This window comes from Harpegnathos saltator, unplaced genomic scaffold, assembly GCF_003227715.2.
Source record: "Harpegnathos saltator strain DR-91 unplaced genomic scaffold, Hsal_v8.6 scaffold171, whole genome shotgun sequence".
Classification (NCBI taxonomy): Eukaryota; Metazoa; Arthropoda; class Insecta; order Hymenoptera; family Formicidae; genus Harpegnathos; species Harpegnathos saltator.
Window position 1 is genome coordinate 1,493,590 of NW_020229952.1, and position 16,295 is coordinate 1,509,884.

A 16,295-nucleotide genomic window follows, 5' to 3' on the forward strand; every position below is an offset into this window, starting at 1 on the left:
GTGGGTATATGTGTGTGTGCCGTCGTGTCGCGCCAGCAGGCAACGGATCGCGTCGGATCGCGCTTCGGCGCGACGAGCAGCAACAACGTCGGCGAAATCGACGGCGGGGGTGGGCACGAGGGCAAGGGAGTCGCCGGCTGGCCCAGCTGGCATTCTAATGCGCCTTTCGGAACTCGATTCCGGTGAATCGCGTTATTCAAATTCGCGGCTCTCGACGCTATTTTGCCGACACGCCCCGCGACAGCGCGTCCGACCAGGAGGGAGGAGGTGCGCGGATCGGCGTACGAGATCCGCTAAATTGCTACCGCTAGTCTCGCTCGCTATCAATCCTTCTCTCCTTCAGAAGAGAGAGAGAGAGAGAGAGAGAGAGAGAGAGAGAGAGAAAAAGAGGGAAAGCACTCTCGACGACTTCTCGCATTTTTATCGCTATCGACGATCGCATTAAGGACGCGCGGAGGCTCGAGAGCGTCGCAGGAATTAGCGGCGGGAATCGTACGACAAAACGGATGCGCGCGGAATATAATGAGACTTCGCGTTGAGGCAGATGCGGGAACGAGAGAGATTAAGTACTACGGCCCGAGACCCGAGGAGAAAGGTTAAGGGGGGGGAGGAGGAGGAGGAGAAGAGAAATGTGCCATTTGCGCGAAGCCAATGCGTGCTGCGTATGCGGAGGGGGAGAGATGGTTACTTCTCTCGGCGCTCATGGGCGCGTATGCGCGTGCGGCGGGGAAAGCAAGCCGGTCGCCAACCGTGTGTATACGCGTGTGTGGACACTGCGAACGTTTCATTTTCTCGGGATTAAGTAACCACCGCGGCCGTTACGTACATGCGCTCGCCGCTATTAACGATTTAATTAGCGTAAGTTTTCATCTCCAGGATTACAACGGAGAGCAACGGCGGTCAGTCGGCGGGGGTGTGTGGAAGGAGAGAGAGAGAGAGAGTGAGAGAGAGAGGGGGGGGGGGGAGAGAGAGAGAGAGAGCGCGTGCCGTCGCCGCCACCGCCGCCGTTTTTCACCGAGGTAGCCGGCTTATTATTGCGTTTTCGCGGATTACGTCCCGAGCTCGCGCGGCAATTTGCCGCTCGCGTGTAACGTAACGAGTCGAGAAGAGTGTCATTAATTTCCGCGCGCGGTTCAAGGATTTCGAAGGAAACTCTGGCCGCGTAGGGCAAAGGAGAAGAGAGAGAGGGAGAGAGGGAGAGAGAGAGAGAGAGAGAGGGAGGGAGAGAGAGAGAGAGAGAAACGGAGCGAAATCGCCGAGGATGAACAAACAAAACGTTGTAATTTAATCTCAGCCGCGAAAAGTTCGCCCCGGACGAAATATTTGCGCGCCGGAACTCGTAAGCTCGTTTCTCTCCCTGGAAACTGTAATTGACGTTAATCTCGTTCCCACGTCGGAGTAATGAGCCGGGCTGTTTATACGTGTACTCCCTTCCGCCAAACTTTGTTGCGCCTTTACCGGTTGCCGAACGTTTATGGCCGCCGTTCAATCGGCCAGTTTCCGCGACCTGGCTCGGCACGGCGCCTTTCATTCCGCTAAGTCGTCGTTCGCTGTTTTGATTTAAGTAGAACTCCTTCCGGTAAGGACGTCACGTCCGGTAGGTCCAATAGACGTGCTCGTGACACCAAACTCGAGTGGATTGGCCAGCCGCTGCTGAGACAACGGCAACGACGACAGGCTTGGGAGCGAGAGAGAAAGAGCGAGAGAGAGAGAGAGAGAGAGAGAGAGAGAGAGAGAGAGAGAGAGAGAGAGAGAGAGAGAGAGAGAGAGCGAGCGAGAGAGAGAGAGAGAGAGAGAGAGAGAGAGAGAGAGAGAGAGCGAGCGAGAGAGAGAGAGAGAGAGAGAAAAGAGAGATGGAGAGGAGGGCCTCCCGTGAGCTCGCTCTCGCTCTCTCTCTCTCTCTCTCTCTTCCTCCCTCTCTCCCTCTGTGTGCTCTCCTCTCCTCTCAAACTATTTATTCCGGCACAAATCGCATTACCAACTTCAACTGCAAAATTGACTTCGTCCAACTTTTACGGCGCCTCCGCCCTTACGCCCCTTCGACGCCACCCGCACGGTCAGAACTTCGACTTGTACGAGGGTTTACCAAACTCAGTTTAAGAAGAAGAAGAAGAAGAAGAACTGTTTCAGCCGGAGAGAGAGAGAGAGAGAGAGAGAGAGGGAGGGAGGGAGGGACGCATCTTGCGGGACTTTCTCTCCTCCCTCGTCGATATAAAATCGCGCGACGCGAGCTTCCGGCGGAATGGCAGTTCGGAAGTTCGAGCCGTCAAGAATAACGAACGGTATCATAGTCGTAACTCGTTATACGTTGTTCTTGCACCTCCTCACCGTTCCGCACTCGCCGCATAGCTCTCCTCGCAATCGAGACGTAACAGACGAGTGCCGTGTCTTTGTGCCGCGCGCTTGAGAAAGATCTCTCCTTGCTAATCTATTCTTCATTTACAAATCGGCTTTCTCTCTTTCTCTCCCGCCGGCGCGGCGTGTACCGACGACGATGTTCTCGTTCTAAATATTCATTCTGCTCGGAATTCATTAACAAGTTTCCCGCGTTTACGCGCGATACTCTTTTCCGGAAATTCCGCGTCTAATGCGCAACCTTAATAGCGCCCCCATTCCTCGCGCGAGCTCGCGCGGGCGTTACGCGTCGGGTAGGATGTTATGATTACTAACGTTGAAAAACAGTCATTACGTCGTTTACGAGCTCGCGCTTCTCGCCCGTGGGTTCTCAACCGTGGGTTGTTACCATGGGCGATCTAATTGGCAAGAGCCGCACGAGAGAGCAGTAGTAGATTCATTCGCTCGACTGCAGCCAACGCTCGCTTTCTCGTTTCTCTTACGGTTTCACGCTCGTAGCAATTTCGTCCGACTTCCCCGTGGGTTCCGCGCGCGCGCGCGCGGGGCTTCCCGCCTCGGCGACGACGGCCGCGTCTGAATCGGAAATCCGGCGGACGCGCGGCGCAACCACGGCGAAACGTTATAAATCCGACGGTATCATTGTCGGCGGCCGCGCGAGCGCACGCGGGCTCGTGTGATTAATCAAAACGATAAACTATTCCTTATTAATAAGCCCTAAAGCGGTTCGCGCCCGAAGAGTGAGGCTATAACTCACGGGCGAGCAGATACCTTCTGGGCTTCGCATTAAAATTGAAATTAGCCACCCATTTGTCTTCCCGTTTGGCTTAATCGTGACTAGCCAGGTGATTTATGGTTTTCACTTCTACCGGGCGAGTGTAGTTTCCGTTCCCCCGGATACGGCGCAACGCGTAATGCAATTCAAAGCCCAAGTCGACGAAAAAAAGTTTGGACGCTGCGCGCGCGCGCGCGATGAAAAGCGTAGCCGCTTATAGCCGTATTGCGTGATCGCGCTATAACCGCTGTTGGAAAATAGTTTCGCCCGGCTCGGGCAACTCCTCATTACATTCTAAACGCCCGGCCGTCCTGTGATATAATGTCATCGCGTTGTATCACCTCATGCCGTGACACCGCCTGCCGTCTGTATTCTCACGCCTTCACAAACACAGTTTATTACGCCGTAATTGGCATTAACCGTCGCGAGCTTAACGCCGCTCGATACGCACGTACGTACGCGCGTAGACACGTTTTTAGTTACCTGCGTACGCGGAATTGCGGTTTAACAGCAGGTTTTCCAGCCTCCGTCATGAATATGCAAGGAAACTTGGAGCTCGGAGAGCGAGCGAGCGCTGCATTGATCGATCGATAATAACTGCGATGACTAATACACCGCGTGCGTACCGTGCATAAATATTCAAGCGGGCAAGGATGCGGTAAATTAAGCGGATAATTAGCTTACAACGAGAAACGTATCGCTTCGGCGAACGCGCGCGCGCGCGCGCGCGCGTGAGAAACCATCGACGCGTGCGGTATCAATCGCCGTGCGGCTTCGGGACAGATAACGCCGCGCGCGCGCGCGCGCGCTCGCCAAAGTCACGGTGCATTGTCTCGAGGCACGTATCAAAAGTTGGGTTATGAAATTTGCAGAAAATTTCGTTACGTGGGTGGTGCTTTCGTTCGTAATAGCTTTCGCAACGCGTTCGAGGAAATGCAACAAAGGTTCCTGCTTCTATATCAGCCAGACGTGCACTGTTTACGAACACTTGTTCTAGTTTCCGATCACGCCGTGGCTAATGTGTGCGCGCAACCGCATTCCGTATTTCATATTGATGCGCACAGGGCTTGATATCGCTGGCTCTCGCGCGCGCGCGCGCGCGCGCACACACACACACACACACACACACACACACACACACATAGAATCGCTCTATACGGGCCGTTTAAATGGATACGTAAATGCGCGCGGGCCCAGAGCGGGAACATTTTACGCGCTCATAAAATATTGCGCGTCCTAACCTCGGACTATTAACATCGTGCATTAGAGATGCCGGCTTTTAATGGACGTGTGCCCGTGTGACTTTTCTCGGTCCCATCGGCGCAACGTGAATTTCCATATCTTCCGATAAGCGAGTCGAAAACACCGGCTCTACGTCATCGGGAGTGTTTCCCGGAAAGTGAGTCGTCGCTCTCGTAAATGGGAAAAACAGAGCCGGGTCAGCCAGATAGCGAGTCGCTTTGATTCTTTTATTCAAATTTCACCTGGTTGCACTGAGACGGGAGACGAGTCAGATATTTATATTATTTATTTCGTTGGAGCGTATCGTATTATTTAGCGATATTCACGTTATTATTGCGTCTGCGCGACACGCGCGTGACGCAAAATCCCCTGAAAATTGATTAATTATTCTTCGATTTAATTCGAATTAAATCGGGCATTAGTCTTCTATCTGATTGACTGTATCTCTTTTGATAGTTTTGACTGATCGCGCGCGCGAAAGCTGCAGTTTCAATCGAGTCCGGAGAGGCCAAAGATTTTTTCGCATCGCGTGTTTTTATTATTGTCATCCACGAGATTCCTTTCCCATATCGCGCGCGAGCGCGAAAAGACCTCGTTCCGTATTCCGAAGGATGCCTTGCATTTACATGCATGGTCACGCCGCAAGGAAGAAGCGAACTCGCTTGTCGTTTCCTGATTATCCAACGGCTCGTGCTACATGGTGGACCGCCTGGCGTGTATCCAGCTCAAGGTGAGCAGCGCGCTCTCCTCTCGTCACCATAAATAGCGAAATCGCGCCGGGTATGGGGGCTCATGACGCAGAGAAGGATGGGGTGGGGTGGGGTCCGCGCCGCGCGTCAGTCCCTGTCGAAAGAACCGATCTGCTGGGAATAACCGTGTCCCGCTCTGTAATGCAGTGGTTCCCCGATCGCGGACACGGTCGAGACCCTGACGGCCGGTAGGCTCGGCACAGACGCGGAAAGCGCGTCGGGGCGAATTAACGGTCAGTCGATCGGTGTCGATCGGTGCGCGGCTGTCTCTCCTTTTCTCTCTTTCTCTCCCTCCGTCTCGTCGATGGCCCCTTCGGCCGCCCACGCATCATGGAATTGATTCGGGCGCTCGTTCTGCTCTTCGGCCTTGTACGCTCGTCCCAGCCGCAGCACCTCCAAGTGGTTTACCAGTGGAAATATCTGGATTGGGTTTGGCCGAATGTACATCTGACGGGGAAAAACTATACGTTGGGCAATGCCTTCACGCAAGATGTGGATATCGACAGGCAGGGCCGTGTATTCGTGACGAGCCCGCAGTGGTTGGAGGGCGTACCGATTAGTTTGTCTTTGGTGACTAAAGGACAAGGTCCCGGTGGCCGTTTGCTCGTACCGTATCCCAATTGGTCCTGGCACACACCGTTCAGTTGCGACAGCATCATATCCGTTTACAGAGTGGCGGTAATGTCACATAGCCTGGCTAGCCCCAATCGGTCGCGGCGGATAAAATTTCGCGGGTGCGCGCGACACTCGTGGTCCCCCCACGTCGTCGTCCATCCCGACATTTCTCCGCTGTCGATCGGTTGTTGTAATTATAAGTGCTTCTCTCTTCTCTCTCTCTCTCTCTCTCTCTCTCTCTCTCTCTCTCTCTCATTGCATTCTTGAAATATGTAGAACTGACCAGTTGTATACGTGTAATAATATCTAGATCGACGAGTGCGATCGTTTATGGGTGGTCGACACCGGTCGGGTGACCATGAAGGCAATTTGCCCGACGAAAATATTGATCTTCGACCTCTGCACGGATCGGCTGATCCATAAATACTTAGTGCCGGATGATCAAGTGCTGTACGGGAAGGCGTCATTAGTTACGCCAATCGTCGATATCGGAAAAACGTGTCTCGATACTTATCTCTACGTGGCGGACGTGGATCAAAATGGACTGCTGATTTATGACTTATATCGCGACCATTCCTGGCGAGTAAACAACACGCACGGCAACGCTTTCGGCCCGGACGAGGATGCTATGAATATTACGATCGCCGGCGAGTGGTTCGATCTGACGGACGGCACGCTCGGCATGTCGCTGTCGCCGTTGGGCTATTTTAATCACAGGTATCGACGCTAATTATATAGCCGCTTTCCGCGATTTCGGCTAAAGTCCACGCCGAGGAACGCCCGATTGTTTTTTTTTTTTTTTTTTTTTTTTTTTTTTTTCTTTTCTTTTGCCCAAGACGGGAATGTAAATTCGCGTCGCGTCGCTGCCGCGTGGCAGCTTATTATCGCGCATAATTCGGCGAGTGGAATTTTGCGGAATTCTTGTTCGGCGCAACAGCATGCGGGCTCTCCTACGGGTTTTCTTCTAGTCCGCTGGTCTGCGTTAATCAGGCTGTTTTTACAGCCCGACGGGACAGGCTCCCGAGAATTCTCGCGATCGACACTCGACACGCGCGATCGAACAGCGATCTCGAGTAATCCAATCCGCGCGGGACGCGACCGAAAGAGAGAGTCATTCGCATCTGTCACATATCGACACGCACGCACACGCACGCACACACGCATGATGTTTACCACTCTTTCAGATATCTGTATTTCAACTCGCTCGCGAGTTACTATGAAAAATACACGGACACCTCCTCGCTGGCGCAAAGCGAGTTCTGGGAGCCGGTGATATTTCAATCAAATTACAAGCGCGCGAGCCAAGCGGGCGTGCAGGCGACCTCGCGGAGAGGCGTAATATTTTTCCAATTGGTCCAATTAACCGCCATTGCCTGTTGGGACATCGGGAAACCATTTACTCCGGAGAACGTCGTGATAATAGCGCAAGACGAGAAGACTCTGCAGTACGTGAGCGGCATTAAGGTGATCACAAATAGGATTGGCGAGGAAGAATTGTGGTTCAACACCAACAGGCTGCAGAAGACGATAAACATGAGCCTGAAGCCGACCGAGACGAACTTCCGTATAATCAGAGGCGCGGTCGACGATATCATACGCGGCACGAGGTGCGAGCCGACCGGCTTCAGGACACGGACACCGGACGACTCTGTCTTCTGGCATCAGATATAACTCGCCGAGGGACTCGCGATGTCCTTCGTTACCTCATTCGAGTCCGACCGTCCGAGTATTCCTCGCGCGCGCGCGGCCGAGAAACGTCTACGTCAGCGCGACTCGCGTGTTCTCTCTTCCAGGACTCTCTCGCCGTTATGCAATAAACTCGCGCGCCTGCGATGGCGCACGTTCTCACGAACGGAAGAAAGCGTTCTCCTCTTTACGCGTCAGACATCGCGTCCAGAGACGGATTCGCGGCTAAAAGCGAGCGTGTATCAGCTCGCGGCCGACTGGATGGGCGGAACGGAGCGGCGGCTCCCTGCGAATGACAGCCGGAGCGTGTAGCAATTTAGTTAACCGTTTCATTGCTGCCTTTTGAGATGTAACGATGAGGTCTGTCGGTGACACGAGCGCCGCGCCACGAGCCCGAATGTTTCGACAGGGTGGCTTGACACGCCGTGAGTAAAGGGACGACGAGAGTTCGCAACGGGAGGGAGGAAGAGCGGCGGCGAGATCGGGGAGACAGGGGTGGAAAAGGGGCTAAGGACGACGGAGGCGAGGAGTTTCTTGCCGACGATTCGACGAAGTTTTACCAAGCTTTTAGGCGCACCGCCGATTCCACGCGACGACGACGACGACGACGACGACGACGACGACGACGCCAGCGGCGGCGGCGGCGGCGGCGGCGAAGACGCCGGTGGGTCCGGAATAAATGCGCATTCACGGGGAATTGTTCGCGTTACTACCCCTTGGGATACCAATAGGGCGCGCGCAATTCTGGGAAATTCGTGTCACCTACTTCTCTTTCCACGGCGCGGTTCGGCGTGTGACTAATGGCGGCATATTCATGGCGCAGCCTCACCCCTCCCGGCTCCTGCGACACCACCCGATCCACCCTCTTACGAAGCTCTGGCAGTTAACCTCAGACAACCCCTTCGTCGCGATAATATACGGCTGCCCTTAAATTTTCGCTCCCCTCCGGCCTGCTCGCTCGCACGGCCTATCTCTCTCACTTCTCTCGGCGCGGGGGAGCGCGTTCTTCTTTCCGGAACGCCTCGGGTAACAGTGCGGGTGATTATTGCGAGATTGTGTCAGTTTCGACTCGGCGCGCACTCGTCATCAGGACAGATTCAGCGGCCGATTCCGAGGTCGATCTCCGAAGTCGCTTCGTTTAATCGTTTCATTTCTGTTTGCTTTTTTCGTAGGAATTTTTTATCTGCCACACACGTATACACGTTGTAACGCTCCTCGCCTTCTTACGAAAGAGATTTCACGACATAAAGGACAGTTGTATTTCCTTTGCATTGTCGAGACGAGCGTGTTATCTTCGCCCGGCTCTCTCTCTCTCTCTCTCTCTCTCTCTCTCTCTCTCTCTCTCTCTCTCTCTCTCTCTCTCTCTCTCCGATAAGAATGAAGCTGGACAAAGATCGAACGTGCCTGTGGCGCGGGTCGTCCCTTTCAGACGTGGTCGTCTTCGCGGCCTCATCGCGGAGCGCTCCCGTCTACGTGTAGAAGTCTGTGCTTTTTAGACAGCTAGAAATCAGCTGTCTCGCGGTTGCTTCCGTCAGAATCACTCGTTTACCTCGGCTCGCGCGGTTTTCGCTGGAGCGAGCCCGACCGTAGGTCGCGCGCCGCTCTCTCGTGCGAGCGAGCGTGCTGAAAAAATCGTTGATCGTCGTCAATCGAGGAAAAAATACGCGGCAACGCGAAGACGAAGGTCGGAGAGTGGCCAAACACGCGTGCTCGTTCCAAATGTATCCAGCTGTGTTTGCCTTCGTGCTACGTACGATAGCAGCAGCGAGAGCGCTCACGGTTAAGCCGAAATAACATCGCGCACGTACGAACGCTGGAGAGAGAGAGAGAGAGAGAGAGAGAGAGAGAGACCGCGGGACGAAGCGCGCGATAAAGCACATTTTCCGGCGCGCGGTCGAGACGCGCGAAAGCACGCTCTCGCGATCAAAGTCGTTACCTTAAGGGCAGGATGTGGAATTACTTAAAGAACGGTAGTACAGCGCGGTAAAGTCTCACCGCGGGCGTGTTCGCCGCCGCACGGGGGAGCGGGGAGAGGAAAGAAAAGAGAGCGAGCGAGCGAGCGAGAAGGAGAGAGAGAGAGAGAGAGAGAGAGAGAGAGAGAGGGAGAATGTCTCAAATCGTTTTACGACGGTAGTTTTAAAACGACTTTACGAGAACGGCTCGGAATTTCGAAATAAATTTGCATCAGTTTTACTGCCCCTAATATACATAACTACCGGTGTTTGGCGCTGATACTCTGGCGCGTACACGACCCGAGTGGCCTAGGCTGAGTGCGGACGCGCTCACCGCTCTCACCGACGTTATATACTTTCGCGTTCGCGCCGTCCTTCTGAAGGAAAAGAGACGCGCGTGTCTCTCTCGGCGTGTCCGCGGTGTCCGTTTCGTAGGCTCGCGGAATGGAACTCGCTGTAGCCGCCACGCACTGACGCGCAACGCCCCGCGCCAAGGAGAAACGTAAATGAAGCCGACGGCTGAGACCGACGGTGTGTTTTGTTGCCTCAATCGCGCTAAGCGATCGGGCGTTATTGCGTTATTGGACACATCGGCCGTTCGGCGCGAAACGCTCGCTTCGCACGCTCGTTTCTCGCTCGCTCGAGGGAACCGATAGCGCGCAGGCTTGTGCAACTTGGCCACGAATAGTGCCGCACGCGATGTGACGCGGACCAGGAGAGCCTGCGAGAGAGCCGAATTCTCCCGTCACTCGCGTTCTCTCCCGACGAAGTAATAGCGAAGCTGAGACACGACGCGTGTGCTCCCACGAGCTGCCGCGTCTGCGAGGTGCGAGGTGTAATTCATCTCCCGAGCCAATCAAATCATCGATGACTACTCAACGTACCTTCCGCGAGAGCCCTGCGCGACACGGTCGGACTTTCGCCATGGGATGCTCGGTAGACCCGCGGGAACGAGCTACGTGCTGAACGTAACGTCGCTGCGCGTAACAAGTACGCGGCGCAGTGTAGGCGACCGGTCTCGGTCGGCTCTCGCGCAATTCGCGAACGGAACCGCGATGTTCCGCCGGTCCGATGGAACGCCGGGCGAGAATTTCGGCCATCCGCCGCGTCTTTATTAAGGCCGGCTCGTCTATAACTCACCGGGAGCGGCCCAGGTCGGCTGACACTGCCGGACTCACAGGGCGCATAAACACACCGGCGTCCCGTGCAGAGCAGGAGGAGGAGGAGGAGGAGGAGGAGGAGGAGGAGGAGGAGGTTCGTGCGCACACGCTCGTGTGTGCCACGCATTGCGGTTGTCAGCCCTAGTCAACGTGTAATTTACTAGCTCGCTCGCCCTCCGCCGCCCCCTCACCCTCAGCGGCCGCCAACCGCCGAGCCCTTCGCCCCTTTGGCTCGATGCAGATGCAGTCGCCGGTTGGACTCGGTCGCTCAGGCTACAACGACGGCGTCTGGGCAGTCGCAGCGACAACAGCGGCAGCAGCCAGCGGCACGGCAGCGATAACAACGACGCAACAACAACACGCAGGCCACGGCGACGTCGTTACCGTCGCCGGCGCTGCGACTGGTTGCGATGCAAGTGGATAACGCCGCCGCCCGCCGCCGCTCCGCAGAGCGGCGGCGGCGGCGGCTACCGCTGACCGCTCGGAAGCCGACGACCGCAGACCCGCTATAAACCAACGGAACGCGCGCACTACGTCTCCCGAAACGGCCGGAACTTTCGAGCTGTCGCTCGCCGATGATCATCGAGATTATCTACCGCGCTCGTACCAGGCGTACGCATTTCTCGCGGCGAAATATCGGCCGAACTTTCCCCGACCTGCTGCCTCTCTCACACATGTCCGCCGCTCCCGCTCGTTAATCCCGCGCGCGAGCCGCTCCTCCTCTCTTTCATTCGTATTCCGCGCACGCGATTCTTCGCATTCTCGCCGACACGCTCGGTCGCGCCACGGCCGTGGCGGTTTCTGCGACTCATGCGTCACGACGACCGAGACGACGGCGATATGTTTCCGGGATTTCCCCCCGCCGCGGACGTCCCCCGACGAGGCTGTCGAGAAGCGTTGCTATCTCTTGCCTGATTATCACGCTGAACACGAGGCCGACGTGAGCGGGATTGTGCCGATCGCGGCTTTATCCCGATTGATCGTTTCCTTCCTGCCAAAGTCCGCGCGTTGTCTCCTCGCCTTGGCCGGGCTGTGCGGAAGCCTGCGGAAAAGCAACTCGTCCGTTTATCTCTCTGTCTGCTCGACTCGCGCGCGCGCGCGCGCGCTCCTTCAACTCCACTCTCACTCTCTCTCTCTCTCCCTCTCTCTCTGACTTTCCTTTCCTTCCTTTCGGGACCTCGCGCGAGCAGTTGGCCTCCTCTCACCGCACGCACCGTGCGCGCAACGCGCTCTCGGTCGGAATGTCGTTTACTCCGGGAGCCGGTCTCTTACGTTCGTAACCGTTCGTTACCGTTAGTTCCGCCTGGCGTGGCGCGAGTTCGCTACGTAAACACGTACGTATGCGCGCTGTCGAGGTGGAGAGGTTTGAGAGAGTGCATTTCGCAGGAAGGTGTGGCTGTTTTGCCTTCTACCATTCGTTACCTTTGCCGCGAACGCACGAGCCGCGCGCGCGAGCGAGCAAGCGAGCGAGCGAGCGAGCGAGCGAGCACCCTGAGCAGCGTGGATGTACGGCAACGTTTACGAGTGCAAATAACGGGACCGCATCGGCCGTCGCGTGTTTCACTTCGTTTCCTCTTCTCCTCCTTCGTCCTCCCTCCCCCTCCCCCTCCTCCCCGCCCTCAGCACTCACGCACCGCGATACGCGAATGATATCACACCTCGTTGAGTATTACGCGGCGGCAGCCGCCGACTAGTCATTATCGCTTCACGACGCTTGCGCGCAAGATACACCCCCGCGATCGTGGCCGGTACTTTCATCTGACTCGCCCGCGGAAGGGCGGGAGGGAGGGAGGGAGGGAGGATAGACCCGGTGAGCAATTAAAATAATGCCGGCCACTTACGATCGAAAGCGTGTAACGACCGGCCGGGTGAGTCGCGGGGAAGAGGGGGAGGGCGAGCTCTCGCGGAGGTTAATCTGCAAAACGCTCGCCCATTCGGTCGAATTACGCCGAATCTTCGTAGCGAAACTTCCTCTCTGGAAAATTGCCGCGGACCGCGCGCGCCGTGGCAGGGCAGGGCGTGCATCACTTGTACATTCACCGCCAAAGCGCCGCGGCAATCTCGCGGCACGGTTTTAGGGCGCTTTTTCGCGATGGCGGAAGGATTCATCACGTGCTCGCAGGTATGAATGCATAATCCCCGCCGCGTGCCACTCGCCAATTTTCGTACGTCGATGTATCGTGAAAGAGAGAACACGATCGTTGTAGGGCAGTCGTAATGAATAGGTCGGGTGGAAATATACCGGGTCAGGTGCAGGTACCATTGGAAGATAGTCGATGGATGTAGCGAGTGCAGGGCGGGAGCGCGGGAGGGGGAGGAGAGTGGGGTATGGGTGCAATCAGCGCGATGATAACCAGTATTACCGCGTCAACCCATCCCGCGCCGCCGATCTCCGCGGCGTAATTCCCGGGGGTTCTATTTGCGACGAGAACAAGCGGCTAGTATGACGGGAATCCGGCGGGATATGATGTATTCCGTGTTATTTATTTCCAGCGATATAGCGATCCCGGCCGATTGGCCGGGCGACAAAGTGGAATCTGTTCCCGGCCGGCCCTTGAATGCCGCCGCTCCCGCGCTTTCGCTCCTCCTCCGCGTCCTCCGCGTCAACGTGCATGTGGTGGTCTTTTTTTTTTTTTTTTTTTTTTTTTTTTTTCTGTTTTTCGTTCCGCCGACTGACAGCGTCCTTGCCGCTTAAAGTGGAAGTGTCGCTCGTGTATTCCGCGCGTGCTATACGTCCGTCCATCTGGCCTCCTCTCCCCTCGTGCAATTTCACTCGCGTTTGCCATCTTCTTTTTCTCTCCTTTTACAATTACCCGCCGTGATCATCAATTTTGCATTACGGGGCTAAATTACACTCGGTGATTTGCCGTTCAATCGCTCGCGTGCACGGAAGGCGGGAGTTGAAACCGTTCCCGCGCGCGAGAGTGGGTTTTCATCGTGAGGGAGAGCCCGAGGAAGACGCTAACAGCTGGATGAAAGTTTCCCACTGCGTGGCGCGCAAAGTAAACTCGCTAACGTTGTCCTTCACTCACTGTAACCCCTTTTCTCTTGACGTCTCTCTTTCGAATTTCACCTCCCATGCCGCGCGATATTTTCGCTTATTCGTAGCCGTACGTTCGCTTCGTTGTGTGTGTGTGTGTGTGTGTGTGTGTGTGTGTGTGTGTGTGTGTGTGTGTGTGTGCGTGTGCGTGCGTGCGTGCGTGCGTGCGTGTATATATGTGAGCGAACTCATTTTTCCGGTCCCTCGAAAATAATACAACCCTCTGCTCCAGCAGGCGCTCTATTTATTTTCGCAGGAATTCCGGGAGGCGGACGGAAACAATGATTTTAATAATACCGAGTACGTGCCGTAGCGAAGAGAATTCTCCTCGATTGTACATCGAACTCGCCGAAAGAAAGCTGTTTTAAGCTGTGCCGAAAGCTCCGGCTGTAACGTTACATCGAACACAGCTGCGTCTGGCGCGATGATCGCTCTTTCGTTTCTCCCTCATCGGCAATGAATATAATTTTATTTCGGCCGACAGGAGGAGAGGGGGAGGGAGGAGTGAGAGAGAAAGATCGTTGTCACTCGGATTATGCTGAGGCACGTTGCGACAATATTTAACTCCTTTATATTGCGACGAACAAGGATTCCCCCGCGGTCTTTGCTTAAATACCCGAAGGTAATCATCATATTTTGCCATCGCCGCCGCCGCCGCCGCGGAGATTCACTCCGTCAGGCAGCGGATATTTTTGTAGTTGAATAAACCTTGCGTATCCCTCTCTCGTTGCGCCCTCTCTCTCTGACGAGACACGTGCTGCGGCTCTCACGAGCGAGTCTCTTACGTCACCCGACTCTTATTCGCCAACGCCGCGTTTGTCGCGTTTCTCGCTCGACTGAACGTCGCGCTGTAATTTTTCAATTTCGCCGCGCAAAATGCGACGGCTCCGCTAACGCGGCCATGTGCGCGTTATACATGTAATATATATATATACTTACTTTCGGACCGTCGCACAGATATCGTTAACGTTAGCCCCGAGCATCGAGCGCTTCTTAACAAGTGGTCCAAGAAAACTCCGTCTTTTCAACGGAAGAGAAAGAGAGAGAGAGAGAGGGAGAGAGAGAGAAAGAGAGAGAGAGAGAGAGAAAGTCGGGTCAAAAGTCGGTTTTTATCAGTTGCGTGGGCGCCACGTATGAAAACTTGCAGCGCTCACGCCCTGTTTCCTACTACAAAGATGATGGCTAGATGGACGAAAGGGCGCGCGATGGTGAGCGCGGGACGAGGCGGCAGCCGGGGAGGAAGTTGTTGGACCATGTCGACTGCTTCCCAAGCCAGCCGAAGTGGACCTATCGACTCGAAACGAGTGTGCTCGACGTTAAAATCCCGGTCGCTGCTCTCGTTTCTAAGCCTCCCCTCTCGCTCACCGTCATCACTCTCTCTCTCTCTCTCTCTCTCTCTCTCTCTCTCTCTCTCTCTCTCTCTCTCTCTCTCTCTTGGCTTCTCTCTCTCTCTCTCTCTCTTTCTCTCTCATTCCGCCAACTATCCGCCTTTCCTTCGCGTGTACAGTCGCGCGAGCGGGCGAACGCGCGTTCGCGTTCGTTCGTTTGTCCGTGTTAGACGTAAACGATGCAATGGGGGTGGACACGGTCCAGCAAATCCGAAATCCCCTTTTCCTCGATATAAAGCTCCGTCTCTTTTTTCGACTTGGACCTTCCACACAGCGAGACTTTGCGCCGGCTGCCCTGTGTGAGCAAAGTATCGCAGCCGCCGATAAAACCGAGCTGTAACAAACAAAATTGACACTGTCGGGTCCGGCTCTAGCACGTGAAAACGCGCGCGCGCGCGCGCGTCAGCGGTGAATTCAATTTCGAGTCATGGAAACTACGTGCGCCAGCCTCGCCCGATGTGCACCTATGCGTACGCGTCTACGAACATCGAAATTAAAATCGTTAAGCAGCGATCCTCTGAGTGGGGCCATTCGCCGAAGCCGAAGGAGCTCTAGCGATGATGAGAGTCATCCGTTGCGAAACAAAGCGATAATTCTTCGGCGATGACGGGAACGAATTGTCGCGAATATTTCTAGTCTCCCGCGAGCGTACGCGAGATCTCGTGACTATATCGTATTAATTGCCGACGAGCATGCTTCCGCGGTCGCGGGTGAGCCGACCTCGCGATGTTCACGGAATGAATTATGCTTAGACAGCGTTGGCGGAGGCGGATAGTCGGTAGGGACGGTATTTCTTCGCAAAGGAGTGACGATGTTATTCTGTTTCAGGGTGTGACGGGCGACCGGCTGGCCGGGGGCGCCGCACACCTCCTCCACCTCTTCTTCTTCTTGCTACGACCACAACACACAATGTAACAACTACTACTACTACTACTGCTACCGCTACTACTACTATTACCACTACCTACTTCTACCACCACCACCACTACTACTACCACGACCACTACTATCTACTATTACCACTATTACCACCACCACATCCACCATCACCGTCGCCACCACTACTACTACTACTACTACTACTATTACTACTACTACTACTACTACTACTACTACTGCTACTACTACTACTACTACTGCTACTACTGCTACTACTACTACTGCTACTACTGCTACTACTACTACTACTACTACTACTGGTACTACTACTACTACCATCACCACCACCATCACTACTACTCCACCACTACTACTAGTGTCGTCCGCGTGAACCACGTTCTCAATGTACTCGATGTGGTACGTCACCATATCCCTACTCGGTGTCTCTGAAGATGTG

At 55.1% G+C, this 16,295-nt stretch overlaps 2 protein-coding genes across 10 annotated transcripts in view; both read left to right on the forward strand.

Annotated features, from left to right (window-relative positions):
• The window catches only part of bru3 (CUGBP Elav-like family member bruno 3), a 657,300-nt gene that overhangs the window by 168,578 nt on the left and 472,427 nt on the right, over nucleotides 1-16,295 (forward strand). The window contains exon 1 of one of the 9 annotated variants that reach the window (XM_025297155.1): nucleotides 15,854-15,870. The exons of 7 other annotated variants lie outside the window; for them this stretch is intronic. The gene's annotated coding sequence lies outside the window, so the exon portion shown is untranslated. Of the gene's footprint in view, nucleotides 1-15,853; nucleotides 15,871-16,199; nucleotides 16,256-16,295 lie in introns of those variants that run through there. One more of the 9 variants, XM_025297154.1, reaches the window with a different exon arrangement.
• On the forward strand, nucleotides 4,510-10,587 carry LOC105191451 (yellow-x2). Its single transcript, XM_011154871.3, has 3 exons — nucleotides 4,510-5,796; nucleotides 6,044-6,450; nucleotides 6,918-10,587. The coding sequence occupies exons 1-3, from the start codon at nucleotides 5,449-5,451 to the stop codon at nucleotides 7,402-7,404; spliced, it is 1,242 nt and encodes a 413-aa protein (XP_011153173.1). The 5' UTR covers nucleotides 4,510-5,448; the 3' UTR covers nucleotides 7,405-10,587.